The sequence below is a fragment of the Falco cherrug genome, chromosome 6, assembly GCF_023634085.1.
Source record: "Falco cherrug isolate bFalChe1 chromosome 6, bFalChe1.pri, whole genome shotgun sequence".
NCBI classification, from domain to species: Eukaryota; Metazoa; Chordata; class Aves; order Falconiformes; family Falconidae; genus Falco; species Falco cherrug.
Window position 1 is genome coordinate 82,909,057 of NC_073702.1, and position 13,527 is coordinate 82,922,583.

Sequence of the window (13,527 nt, forward strand, 5' to 3'; positions counted from 1 at the left end):
GAGGAAAACAAACTCAGTTCATTTCTGTTGGCACAGAACCAGCGGCCTCTGCCTCTTCCCCTGCAGCACTGGCTTTGCTTGCTTGTTATCGAACCACCCACGGCGCACAGGAAAAGCTGGTCAATAACGCATTTTACAGACTTACTTCTTTTTTTTGTATTTTCAACACCGAACTAAGTTTAAATGACAATGCTGTCCATATTTATTAGTGGCAGCTGAATTGGTAGCACTGCAGATGAGCGCAGGTTATTCCCCTCAGCTGTTCCGACCCAGGGCAGGCCAGCATTCGCTGCACGCAGCGGGGCTCCTCTGCAGCTGTAACCGGTGGGTATGTCTTTTAACGTTTTTAGACCTCAGGTAAGAACTTGAAAGGATTTGTGTCATCAGAAGTGGAATTCTTGTGTCAAAATAAGGCACGCTTTACTCGTTTTGTTTGACTGCCAAACTGTGCCTTCATTTGCTTGATTCCTATAATATAAATGTGTTTTCAGGCTTACACGCCCGTCACATCCATCCATACAAGACTGGCAAATCTGATTTCCAGTCTTTGTAAGGCTGATTTACATCTGCTCCCTCTCAGCACCAAGTTGTCTCAACCGCAAATGCAAGCGTTGTCGGCTTTTCACAGACTCATTCCCCTCTCGCCCTGCCCGGTGGCCAAACCGCCTCCCAGTCACGACGTGGGGCAACGCCAGCCACGGGCACTCAGCGGTAGGGGCGGCAGCTCGGCGGGCTCTGCTCTCCTCATGCAGCCGCCAAGAGCTGCCGTCCCCAGGCTGCCAGGGGAAGAGCATGGCACCGCCGCAGGAGCACGGTGAGCGCTCGGCCTCTCACGGCGGCTGCCGACCCAGCGCCAGGGTCTCCCGCGCAGCGGCCGGGCGGCCCCGCAGCGGGCCCCAGGAGCCGGCTGGGAGGGGGCAGCCCCGAGCCAGCGCCTGTGTGTGACAGGCGGCGGGGGATACACGCCCCCCGCTCCCCCCGCCCGCCGCCCGCTGCCCCCGCCGGCACCAACGGCGCGGCGCGGGGCGGGGACGGCTCGGCAGCATGGCGCCCACGGGGCCGGCGGGCGCCCACCCGCTGGGTAACGGCTGCGTGCGCTGGGGGGGGGGGGTGGCGGCGGCGGCGGCGGCGGTGCGTGTGTGTGGGGATGCGTGTGCGCGCGCACCGGGTGCCGGGGGGACATGTGTGCGTGTGTCCCCACCGGGGCCCGGCGCTCGGCGCCCGCCACGTGCCGCCGCCGTGGCAGCGAGCGGGGCCGGTCCCACCTGCGGCCGCCGGCGGCGACGGGCCGGGCCGGGCCGGGAGGGACAGAGCCGCTTTCCCCTTCCCCGCTCCCGCCAGCGGCGGCTGCGTGGCGCCGTGTGAGGGGGTTGGCGGCGGGCGCTGTGGCCCTGCTAGGTCAAGCGGCGGGCTCGCCCTCCCCTCACCTGGTGCCGCCGCACCTGGGCGGTCTCCCCCTGAGGCGGGCGGTCTCTCTCCCCCCCTGAGGCGGGCGGTCTCTCTCCCCCCTGAGGCGGTGCTGCCGGGGCGCGTTAGTTACTCGCAGCGTTGTAGCTTTTGTAAAAGCCGCGGCTGGCGGCTCGGCGCCGGTGGAACCGTGGCGGCGCCGGTAGCGGTGCCGATGTTGCAGCAGACCCGGGCTTCGCTCAAGCTAGAAGGGGTGCGGAGGGCGGTGGGACACCCGCACTAGCCCATCTGACCCAGAGGGGTCAGTGCCAGAAAAATAAATTAAATAAACGCTTGAGAGGCTGCAGCTTGGTGGTAGCGACCGGTGCGCCCCAGCTGCTCCGCGGCCGCAAGCCAGTAGGTGCCATGTTACAGGTTACACAGAAGCCGTTGGGAGGGGAGAAGGTGTAAAAATAGCTGCCGGTTGGAATCGTCGTTTAAAAAGGGGTTTTTGTCAACGTCTGCTTTTAGTGGTGCCGCTACCTGCAGAGATCCCAAGCACTTTCCTTTTTAATATTCCTCGGGCAATGCTAGCTGCTGAGGCTGTGCTTCAGCCTGGGCTTGCATCGCTTGGCTTGTTAAACAGGCCTGCAGTCGTCCTTGCCGCACAGCTGTGTGCGGCGCCAACTCTATAATCAGCTTCTGTGGTCTGAGGTTTTTTTCAGGTTCCTCTGGCAAAGATGACATTGACTTGCCCTGCCCTTTCTCCTGTGCCATTTGTGGTCAAGCTGTGGCTGGTGACTGTCTTGCTGCTGCAGAACCCACCGGGTTTGACTGAAATGGGATATATGGGAGGGTGTTCCAGCAGCAGCTTGAGAAGTGGTGGCAGTTGGAGAAAAGTTTTGCTTAGATGAAAGCAAAAATTGCATGCCAGGGGCGTGTTTGGAGCCTTGTTGAACAGGCAGAAGGCAATAAATGGTGGTGTGTGCATGGGGCAGTGATGCAAAGGACCTGCATTCAGGAGCAGGCTGTTGGGAAGCTGAGTGAAGTGCTTCTCCTTAGTCTTTCAGTGGCAGGGCATGCCACAAAGTGAGACCGTGCTGGTCTGGAGGCTGGTGTGTTTGCCGGTGGTTCCTGCCTGTGATGAATATCTAATAATCTGTTGGGAACAGTTTAATGTTGGGAGATGGACAGCTGTGGTTGTGACACGGGAAGCTTTTTGAGCCTGGGATTTGCATGTTTAGAGACAGTGGGCGTAACTAACAGGACTTCTCTGTTATTCTGAGACTTCAGTGCCTTTTGTGGTTGTCATTTGCCTTTCAAGCTAGCTTTATAAGTGCATTGGCTACACAAGTGTCTGTTATGCAAGACCTGAATGGTTCTTAAGACAAGTTCTGACATGGAAAATGTCAGCAAGGTGCACATAGGTACTCAAGGTGAAGTGGTAAGATCCAATGCTTCTCTCTTTGAATAGGCAGGGTAAAAAATAACCTAGCAATAGGGTGCCGCTGCCCGCTGTTGTAGAGGATCTGTCCACCATCTGTTGCTACAGTTCATGAAACTCTTCATGTTGCCAGAGGGCATCCAGTTGAAGAAGATGCAATTAATTAAACAGAAGTAACGCTAAGGTTGTCATGAACTGTCTGTGGCATAGGATAGGAGCATCCTTTCTGGCTACAATTGTAATTGCTGTGTGCTGCGCAGTAATTTTTTGAATGCTGAAGAAACTTTTGCTTGGAGTTGGTGCAGGACAATGCTGGCTTGCTGAATTAGGATGTGCAGCAGCCCTGCTGCCTGTCAGGACAGGATGCGGTCAGCTTCGGAAATAGGGGGTACTGTAAGTGCCTGTATCTCCTTCAATTTGTGTTCTTTCACATTACCATGATGAAAATACTATAATACTGTCGCAGCTGGGTTGATCCTTTATCAAAAGCTTTGGAAGCAACTTATAATCCTTTAGTCCCTTCCAAGTACTTGTATACCAGACTTATTTTATACTAAGAATAAATCTTTCATAGAAGTGCATAAATAATAAAAAAACACCTTTTGAGATACATTACAGGCATCAGAAAAATGTGCTTTTAAGCAATTTGCAAGCTTTGAAGTCTGGTTTCGTGTGGAGAACATGCATTTATCCCTTCAATTCTGCCCACATGGTCTGTATGCTGGTTGGGTTGGGATAGGGAGATGAAAGAACATCATCTTGCCTTATCCTCTGAGCTGTCACATTATGAAAATGGAAGGTTACATCTGGGCAAAGTTTATAATTGTTAGCAGTAGAATGACTGTAGGAGACAACAACTGTACCAGAGGGACACCTTGTGTGTTACACAAACTTACTTGGAAACATCTACAAGGGGTAAAAGTTGTTGCAGCTAATACCATTTCTCCTTTCCAGACTAGTAATTCCCTTGTTCATGTGATCTTAAGCTGGAGTGTTTGGGGAAGTGAAGCAGGGTATTAGGGTAGTTTTATTATGTGTTCTGTATCCCACTGACTTTTAAGCCAGTGCTCTTGGGTCTCTTCTGTTCTGTCTTGGTATGGTCTGCTAAAGTAGTTCAAGCCCTAGAACGTTCTGTGGTAACGTGCTTTGTATTTTCACTTTCAGTAGCGTGTAAAACCAAGGTAATTGGTTCTTGGTCTTGTTACCACTGCTGGCTTGCTACTGTTTCTGTTATAGCTAGGTACTATAGGCGGTTCTTCTCCTGGATACTTTTGAATGGCAGAGGGAATCCATTTCCCAAAGCTCACCAGCGATCCTTATGAAACAAATTTTTAATCAACTTCTGGCTGAGCAGAGGTAGGAGCAGGGTCTGTAAACAAACAAACAAACAAAAAAAACCCAAACCCAAACAAAAAACCACAAGACTGACCTGATTTTTCCCTGCTAGGAACTTCTCCAAACATTTTTTCATTTATTCTGTAACAAACTTGTGCTCCCTGTCTGTGGTGGAGAGGAGGATTATGTGAGTTGAATGCTGAATTAAGATGATGGTACTTATTTAGCACAGCTGACTCTGAGCCTCCTCCCTGCTTTTCTTCAAAGGGCAGAGTTCAGCACTTTCTAGCACAGTTTCATGAATCAATCCTTGCTGATTTCTGTGGTCTTTTTGGACCTGCTTGCAGACTTTGTTTCCAACTTGAAAATTGCATCATCAGTGTGCCAGAACGCAGCTTCAAGAAGTGCAGGCTTGTAATGGAAGGAGTCAAGTGTTATCCATAGCAAGGACAGGTAAATTGGGTTTTGGTGAGCTTGGAGCCATTATGCCACTCATTTGTAAAACATAGAGTCTGTGTACCTCTGGCATTGATGGCTACCTTCATGATTCCCACCTTATTTCCTGCAGCTTTTTGAGATGCTGCTAAAAAAGCACAGGTTTTGAAAGGTTCTTCAGAATAAAGCTCTTGCAGAGCTGGGAGCCGAGGAAATCTGTGCTCCTATGAGCAGAAAACCGTGCAGTGAGGTAGCATCTGGTTCAGCAAGGCAAGCTGTAGAGAAAGTGAAACAGGCTGTGTGAGGTTCAGGGTTTAAAACCAAACTATAGATCTTTGCTTCGCAGTGTGTGTGAGAAGATGGGAAGCATGTAGGTAAAAGGGGCCTGCAGAAAGGAGGACTGGTTCTGGGAGGACTCTGATGGCCAGGTTCAGCTGTCTGGGGTGCAGCTCTTGGGTCGGGGGGGTCGATTTAGGGAGGCTATATTAAAGCAAAAGCAAGCTCTAATTTGCATGTCTCCTTGGGTTGTAGTTCTTGCAGAGCACGAGTTATGCTTCATGGGAGTCTGCATTGCAGACGTACTTTCAGATACAGTTTTTTGGGTCTTGCTTCTGAAAGCCTTTAGCTCAAGGACTGATTTTATTTTCATGAATAATTTGATGGTTCAGTGTGAGTAGGCTTAAGCTCTTGTATAAGAACCTGCTGAGCCTGCCAACTTTCAACCTGAAAGGAGGGTGACTTGCTTTTTTTTTTTTTTTAATCTCCCTTCAAATGCTTCATGCTTGTTATAGAGCAGATTTTGTTTGGATTCTCTTCTTGCTGAGACTACATCTGATTTAGAGCCATTTTCCTGGAGTATTGGTATAATTGTAATCTTGTAATACTTACTCTTTGCCTCACATTCTTTCCAGCATACTCTTTTTTTAGCAGTACTGATGTCAAAATAGAAGTTGCATTGTAAGAATGCAGAAGGAAAAAAGTCAAATCAGTTAGCAGGTACTGCTGTGTGTAAGTTGTAATGAGATGTAAGGATGTTCTTGTGCTTAGAATTTGTTTTTACAACTGTTTTGAGGATAGTGCATAACCAAGATGCAAAACAGGTGTTTACTCAAAAGTGAGTAAGCCCAAGATGAACGAATGAGAGATGTGAAGAATAACACATTGTTTCATCTCCATGGTTGTGAAAGATAAGTGAGGTCCCCACTCTTGTAAATTGGGTTTTTGGTAAAGAGGCTGTTTCCTATATGTTTATAAGTGTGTCTTTGTTCTGCGATGATTCTGTGTACATTCTGAAGAGGAAAAGTAGGCTTTTGTGAGTGGGTTTTTTGGGTTTTTTTTCAGTGTCTCAGATTATAGTTTTGACTTGGGTGTTTGGGATGGGCTTCCTTTTGGATCTTAAAGCATTACAATACTGCATCTTTATTCCAAATGATAGCTCTGAGATTTCTACATTTTTCCGTTTCAGTCATTGTTAGATTTACTCTGTCCACTATCTTCAAATTAGCACCTCATTTGCCTGATTTGTTTTCTTCTGGAATTGTTGCAGAGCAGAAGATCTTGCTGTGTTTGTGCAAAAGAAAGTAAAACCTGGTGATTTTCTGGTGGTGTATCTTGGTGTTTGCTCACTAGGAGAAGTGCAAATTTGTTATTTACTACTGTTATACTAGAAAGAGGTGAATTTGTGACTCAGTTGAACTGCTTTTGCTTGCTCAGTTTATTTCTCTTTCTCTGTCATTATGGTATAGGTAATTAAAGTAGCAATTAAAAAAATAACCTTTTTTCTTTTTGAATGAAGCTCACTAGTTTCTTGTTTGAGCTTGTGTACCGCTTCCAGTATGGTGTCTGGTGCCAGGAGGTAGCTTTGCATTGCTGTTCAAATGTTGCTGTGGTGGAAATTGCCACGCTTTTCAGTGTTGGGGACTAGTTTGCATAGAGAATTTGATGTATGCCCTTGTGAACTTTTGATGGTTTTTTTTTCCCAGCAGCTGACTGTACTTAGATAAAGGACCAATCGAGTCTATTTCTATTTAGATAGATGCAGCTGTTAACCTGATATCGGGTGACTGGAGCTGTAGCTGAAGTAAACCAGTTACTGTTTGATTTCAGTAAAGGATTAGTTATTTTATGTTTCTTAAACGGGAAGAGCTCAGGTTGCACAGGTGTATCAATAGGGAATTTCAAAGCTGCTTAAATATTGGAATTATTTTCTTACAGCAGATCCCCAGAAAAGTGTGGAAGATGAAATTGAATCTGTTCTGCAGGAGCGGATAATGATTTTGGATGGAGGCATGGGTACCATGATCCAGCAACGTGCCCTTTCAGAAGAGGATTTCCGAGGGCATGAGTTTAAAGATCATTCCAGGCCTTTGAAAGGCAATAATGACCTTCTCAGTATAACTCAGCCTGATATAATCTGTGACATACACAAGGTAGGTGGTTCTGATTTCTGTCTCCTGACAAGAGAAGGAAGGAGAATTTGGCCTCTGTGCTCCCCTTTTCCATGCCACAGGCTAGTGCTAGGTAACCATGCAAAAAAGAATGAGCAGATTTGACTGTTCTGGTTGTGTGAGCACAGCATTCACGTCTTGGTTCTTGATGTTACCCAGGCAGTGTTGTTTTTAAATCCTTTTTTGACTTAATCCCTGACGCATTTCTGTTATTGTAGATTATGATTTATTTCATTTTTCTTTCAGTTTCTCTGCCTCAACCAGCACTTGAAATGCATCTAAGTAGGATATAACTTGAATTCTAGATGCATATTTCTATAACTGTGTATTAAAGAGCGGTTAAGTGGGGCAGCCTGAAGCAGGCCTCTCCATAGTTAATGAATGTATGTGCTTCCATATTCTTGCTTTTCCCCTAGAATATTGATGTGTGGTCCAGAGAATAAAACAGTCTGGGGTCAATCATTAGGAATTTACAAATAGATTTTATTATTTTCCTCTTCAATTAGACTTCAAAAACTAACTTCCTAAGTCTTGCCTTTTTTGAGTTGCAGGTGTATGTAGGTGTAGGTCTTACTGTAATAATTGTAACATTTGAATAGCATTGCAACCAGTTGAAACCTCACGTTTGTTCTGTTTTTTTCCAATATTTATTAAAAAGTTCTGCATTTTATTTATTAGAATTATACTTGGCTTATGTTTGTTAAATTTGATATGTAATCTGTATTTTTATATTTACATTCTAACTGTTGTTCTTTGGCTTTTAAGAGCAATGGACGAGTTGAAAAGAGTCAGAGTCTTTGACCTATAAAAATTTTAAGAAATACTTGTAGATTGAGTTTAGTCCCTAGCCTGTCAACTGATCTGTAGTGGTCATGAACCTTGGAATTGATAGTAGCTTTTGGTTTTAATTGGGTAAGCTGGTTTAACAGTTGAATTTTGCAAATTTAACAGACCAATAGCGATGAGAGAATGAATGCATTGCATCAAACCAAGTACCCTGCTGTCACTGCTCCAACGGCCAGTTGTGAGTGCTCTAGGAAAAGTGTAAGAAAAGAACAAGTCTGTGGTGGTCCCTGTGCCTGCAACAGCTTTTGGGTCTGGTGCTTTCTGAGCCATTGGTGGTGGCTTCATATTTTATAGCTACCAGTGGTCATTTCTTCTGAGAATTGGGCAGAACTTGAAATAATAGATGAAAATATTTCTACTAAGTAACTGAAATCCCAGTATATGTATGGTTGGGTGGTGGTGTGGGGGTTTTTTTTTTTTTTTTTTTTCAATGGCCCAGTGAGTCAGACCTCACAGATATCAGTAACTTGAAAAGTAAATGTTAGCTGTACCTTGCCTGGCAAAGTCAGATTCAATGGTAAGAGGTGATGTATTTTCAAAGGCAAAAATGATCTTCCCGCTTTGAGCGTGTTATTTACTTCTGTGATGGTAGACAGTAAAGTTGAAGAGCTTTTGCTACAATGACAGGTCTGAAATAAACAAAAGCTAGTACGAAACTGTACGCATTTAACGTGTTTCTTTAGATGATTTTTGGAAACTTAATTACTTGGTTATGAGTGTACATGTAAGAATTTGTGTATTTTCTTATAGCTATTTGTAGGTATTTCTATATGTATCCAGGAGGCGCTGAGAGAAAGCATATTAGTTTGTGGCAAAGGATGTTTTAAAGCAAATTTAATTCCTTTCTGCTGTCATTTGGATCAAGGCTTTATTTGCCCTGTTGAACCTGCTGAGCTCATCTGCTTCTTACAGGAAAATCTGAGCGATTTGTTTGATGGCCACATCAGTATATTTCACTTATTAGCACATCAAATGTCTTATTTTCCTTGTATATACAGGGGTCATCTAAGGGTTAACCTGATCAAAAAGAGGAGTTAAGGAGGGAAGAGGGCTACTGATAGAGGTTATAAAAATGCAGTCTGGAATCCACAAAAATATTTCAGCTTGCATTGATTTGAGCTTACTTCAGTGGGCATTAGACAACCAAAATGGAGCAGAAGACTTAGCTGTTTTCAGACTCTGGGCTATTAGTTATAGCTTTAAATGTGATCTGCGCAAAATATAATTCTCCTAATCTTGTATTCTGTCCCAGTATGTTCTTATGCTGTACAGATCCACTCAGAATGTTTGTTTTTTCTAACCTCTGCTTTTGTTTAACTGGTACCTTTTCTGAGTCTGCCCACAGCAGCCCTCACTTGCTGATGGCAATTGGACTATGTCCAACCATGTCCCTGTGGAGAAATCTAGAATGTGCTCCAAATGCTGGACCGAGTGGCCTACATATAAATGTCACCTGTTGGTAGAAAGTGTGGCTGAATATGAAACTCTGAAAACTGGTTACATGGAACACTTCTATTGCTTTGGCCCTGTGCCTTTGAGTAAGGCCTTCAGAGTTGCATCTGCTTTGAATTAGGCGATGATTTGTGACTTTTTGTCAACTGAATGAAACAAAGTATTTGGATTGCTTTTGTTCCATATCTCTGTTTTGGAGGTCTTGCTGTTGTTTGTCTTTTTTCTTTCACGTCTTGCAGGAGTACTTGCTGTCAGGTGCTGACATCATTGAAACTAACACTTTCAGCAGCACCAGAGTTGCACAAGCTGACTATGGCCTTGAGCATTTGGTAAGAATGCTAAACTATTTACACTTTAAAATATTAATCAAGATTTTTGTCTTAGCAGCCAAGATTAGCTTAGTCCCGGAGTCCTTTGGTACTGTGTTTATTGACTGCATGCTGCCTTTTGAGCCACGTGATGGGGTTGTGGCACATTTCCACGCTGTGGACTTGTACTTGCTGTGTGTGACAGTCACTGTGCCTCTTGTTGATGAAGGCACAGGCAGTAATAATTTGTTCTGGGTTTTGGTTGAGCATTCACAGAATGTCTCAGTTCTGTGCACAGGTATATTTTGCTTCAGTCCTTCTAACTTGCCAAATGTCACAGTGGAACTGCTTTTTTCCTGGATGTTATTTGTGTGTTGTTTGTGCCGGTGTATGTAGAAGTCCGTTCAAGCTTGGATATGTCATACCAATTCTGGTTTATTTGTTATTCAGAGAATTTGAGAAATATGTGAAAAAAATACTTGAAAATACACTACTTGAATAAAAAGTGAATTTAAAAGTTGGTTAGTTTTGTCCTGAAAGTCTTGTTCTTTAGCTTTTGTTGACTTCAGCAGGATTTAATTAGTACCTTAAAGAATGAAGTTTTATGATATAGTAGCTGTAGGCTGGGGCGTACGTGGGATGAGACCTGCTATATAACTGTTGCTGACATGTATAGAGCTGTCCCTTTTGGAGTTTTGTAATAATGCTTGTATGGCTTAGGGAGCCTTCAGAGTGTACTGCGAGGCCCTGAATGGAAGGGTTGTGTTTCTTTGAGGATGAGTTATGCTGTACTGAACTAAAGGTTATTCAGTAATTTTCTGTAATTGTTCTAGGCGTATCGGTTAAACAGAGCCTCTGCATGTGTGGCCAGAAAAGCAGCAGATGATATCACTGCTCAGACAGGTAAGCAATGTTAATTTTAATTTCTTATTCATTTGCGGGTTTGACTTGCTGCGATCTTTGAAATGTTGTAACTAGAGGATAGCTTGATGATTTACATCACAGGGACTTAACTTGCAGATGTGCACGCGCTTCATTTTAGGTACAGTATCGGTTTCACATCTGTATTCCTATCACACTAATTTCAGCATGATTGCAGGATCTGGGGTGTGTTCTGCAGGATTGCAGTCCAGGGCCTGCCTGTTTTAGGCTGCAGGTGGTACACATCTTCCACATGTGTGTTAGAGAACACAGTTTCACCAGGAACTGTTATAAGTTACTTAGGTTTGTATGGCACAATCTTTGTAGTACAGAATTAGGATAGCTGATTCTAGGCAAATGTGGATTACCAGTTACTCCTAGTATTATAAGTCTTGTGGTTTGACTTCACTCAGCAGCAACTGGAGTGTGTTTAGCATGTCACCATCTGCAAATGTGCAGCCTTTTACCTTCTGGACTTTATTTGAGAGGGTTATAGCTCATTTACACTGCTGTAGACAATGCTGTCTTTCAAAGACAGGTAATTTCCTTTTGTATTCTGCCGTCAAACTGTGTTTCAAGCTAACAGTGCTGCTGCTGCTGTCCCAATAACACCTCACTGATGGGATTCATAGTCCGCAATAAAAATATATAAGATTTGAAATACACTTTAAAAAAAGTGAGGTTTTTTTTTTTATGAACACATACCAGAATATTTAAATCAGGTTATCTAGTGAAAAATGCCAGGATAGTTCTATGCTGCCCATTTAAGATAATTGAATGAAGCTTCCTGTGTCAGAAACAAATGATACTTAGAAGAAAAAACAGTTGAGCCAATTGCCTTTTTCATAGATGTTGTTCTGTCTTGTGTGGATACACTGAATGTCTCATTGGATAGGATTAAACCAAAAAAGTCAGCTGTGCTGGATAATCCTGTGCTGATCAAACTTTTGACTTGAGACAGGAGTTTAGTGTTTTATAGTTCTTTATGTGCATTCCTTGGTGTTCATGGAGGATTTATATATTAACTTGGCTGCCATTGTAAAACCAGAGGTAATTTTTTTTCTTTTTTTTTGTTTTTCTGTGTCTTGTTTAGGAATTAGGAGATATGTTGCTGGAGCCATGGGTCCAACAAACAGGACACTCTCTGTGTCACCATCTGTGGAGAGACCAGATTACAGGAACATAAGTAATTATAACCATCAAGTTATTTAACTTAGGTGATGGTCTTGAAAGAAATACTGCCAGGTGAAATTAACATCATTGCTGTTTTACAGCTTTTGATGAACTGGTTGAAGCGTATAAGGAACAAGCCAAAGGACTTTTGGATGGAGGAGTTGATATCTTGTTAGTGGAAACTGTATTTGATACAGCCAATGCCAAGGTAAGTCTCCTGGGGAAAAAAAAAACCATGTTAGTATTGTAAGTATTTGGTGTACTGTCTAAGGAAAGTCAACATAGTACTTGTAAGAACTATCAGCTGCTGCTTACTAAATACATGAAAAGACTCTTCAGTTGATAGCAAAGAGGTAGAATGTAAGGAGATGTTTTTTTTAATCAGCCTTTTCCAGCGTTTTTCCTTTGCCTTTTAATATGTGCCCTTAGCATCTTTCTGACTGTGCCGGCTGTCCTTCTGTTCCCAGAAGCTCTGCGGTGTTGCAAAACATGTCCAAATGCATCTGATGTTTGTATTTTTCAGCATAACATGTCTGCCTAAAGAGAGGCACACTGGAGTGGGATTGTCCAGTGTATCCGATTGTGGGCATGGGAAGGCTTGTGAGACAGTTCTGTTAAAATGTTGTTTTTTTAGGAACTCTGACACTGCCATCAGCTTTAAAAAAGAACAGTTGGGAGTAGAGGATTAGAAGGGTGAAAGAGGAGGAATAAAATGTTGAAATAGCCGTAGTTTACATGATTTTGACACCTCCTTCTTTATCTAATAACTGCTTAGTGCAGGTGGTGGAGTTGTTAAGGCACTTAAAACTGTCTTGCAATTTTACGTGGGAAGGTCTGGCTGGGTATGCACACAGCTTTTTGTTAAGCTTTTGCCATAGGCTGATTAACGTGTACAGTGGCATGAGTTGCCCTTTGTAGATTGACCAGTCATCATGGAGGTTTGGCTAGGATCCTGTAGGTTTAACATAGGTGCTGAGCTCATGTTCTCATGCAACTTTCTTACCCTAAAGAGATGGGAAATTTTCAGAACCTTCTAAGGGGTCACTGCAGTCCTTACTGTTAAAATTAGAGGCTGTTAGAATCCTTTGCAAACTGCATGTCTAAACAGGTTGAAGGGCAGCAAATGTGTATGTACTGAGAATAGTACATACAACCGTGTTTGGTGGTGGGGGATTGTGCTGGAGATGTGAGGGAGAAGTACACACCAATGTGATTTGGATTTCAGACTAGTCTTGGTCTTATTTGGTTATCCCATGGTACTTCCTTTCTACTTGTTACCAAAATGTGTTTTGGAACATTTGGAAGATGTTAGGGGCAAGGGTAAAACCTCTTGAGTATAGTGGGTTCTCGCAGGCATATGAGGTAGCAAGTTGCATAAATAGCCATTAAAAATATTTAAAAAACCAAAAAGCAAATGCACACAAACCAAAAAAGGCAACAAACTGAAGAAGTCCTGAAATGTCCATTAATATTTTGCAACTTATTCTTCCACAGGCAGCTCTTTTTGCACTCCAGACATTGTTTGAAAAAGAATATGCTTCCCGACCCATATTTGTAAGTATATATTACCTATTTAATATTTTACATGTACTTAAGCATGATTTGTGAACTGGCTGAGATGGTGGTTGATTGAAGTGTTTTGAAATGAAGGAAATAAGTGTCTTGGAAATATACCTTTTTGACATAATTGGGAAAGGAAAAACTGATGTGAAGAGCTTTATGACAGCCTTGGGTAGCTCTGTTGAGCTTATCAATCTGAAAACTAAGGAATGACTTCATT

At 43.5% G+C, this 13,527-nt stretch overlaps 1 protein-coding gene across 14 annotated transcripts in view; it reads left to right on the plus strand.

Annotated features, from left to right (window-relative positions):
• The first annotated feature begins 565 nt into the window (after window positions 1–565).
• Window positions 566–13,527, plus strand: part of MTR (5-methyltetrahydrofolate-homocysteine methyltransferase) — a 58,048-nt gene continuing 45,086 nt past the window's right edge. For 4 of the 14 annotated variants that reach the window (XR_008732902.1, XR_008732903.1, XR_008732904.1 and 1 more), the window contains exons 1-7: window positions 950–1,081; window positions 6,815–7,029; window positions 9,585–9,674; window positions 10,487–10,556; window positions 11,668–11,760; window positions 11,849–11,955; window positions 13,242–13,301. Coding sequence is in view for 3 of the 14 variants with exons in the window: in XM_055714674.1 (XP_055570649.1) it covers window positions 1,045–1,081; window positions 6,815–7,029; window positions 9,585–9,674; window positions 10,487–10,556; window positions 11,668–11,760; window positions 11,849–11,955; window positions 13,242–13,301 (672 nt within the window). In the remaining 11 variants the exon portion in view is untranslated. Of the gene's footprint in view, window positions 815–945; window positions 1,082–6,814; window positions 7,030–9,584; window positions 9,675–10,486; window positions 10,557–11,667; window positions 11,761–11,848; window positions 11,956–13,241; window positions 13,302–13,527 lie in introns of those variants that run through there. The other 10 variants (XR_008732913.1, XM_055714676.1, XR_008732912.1 and 7 more) reach the window with 8 other exon arrangements.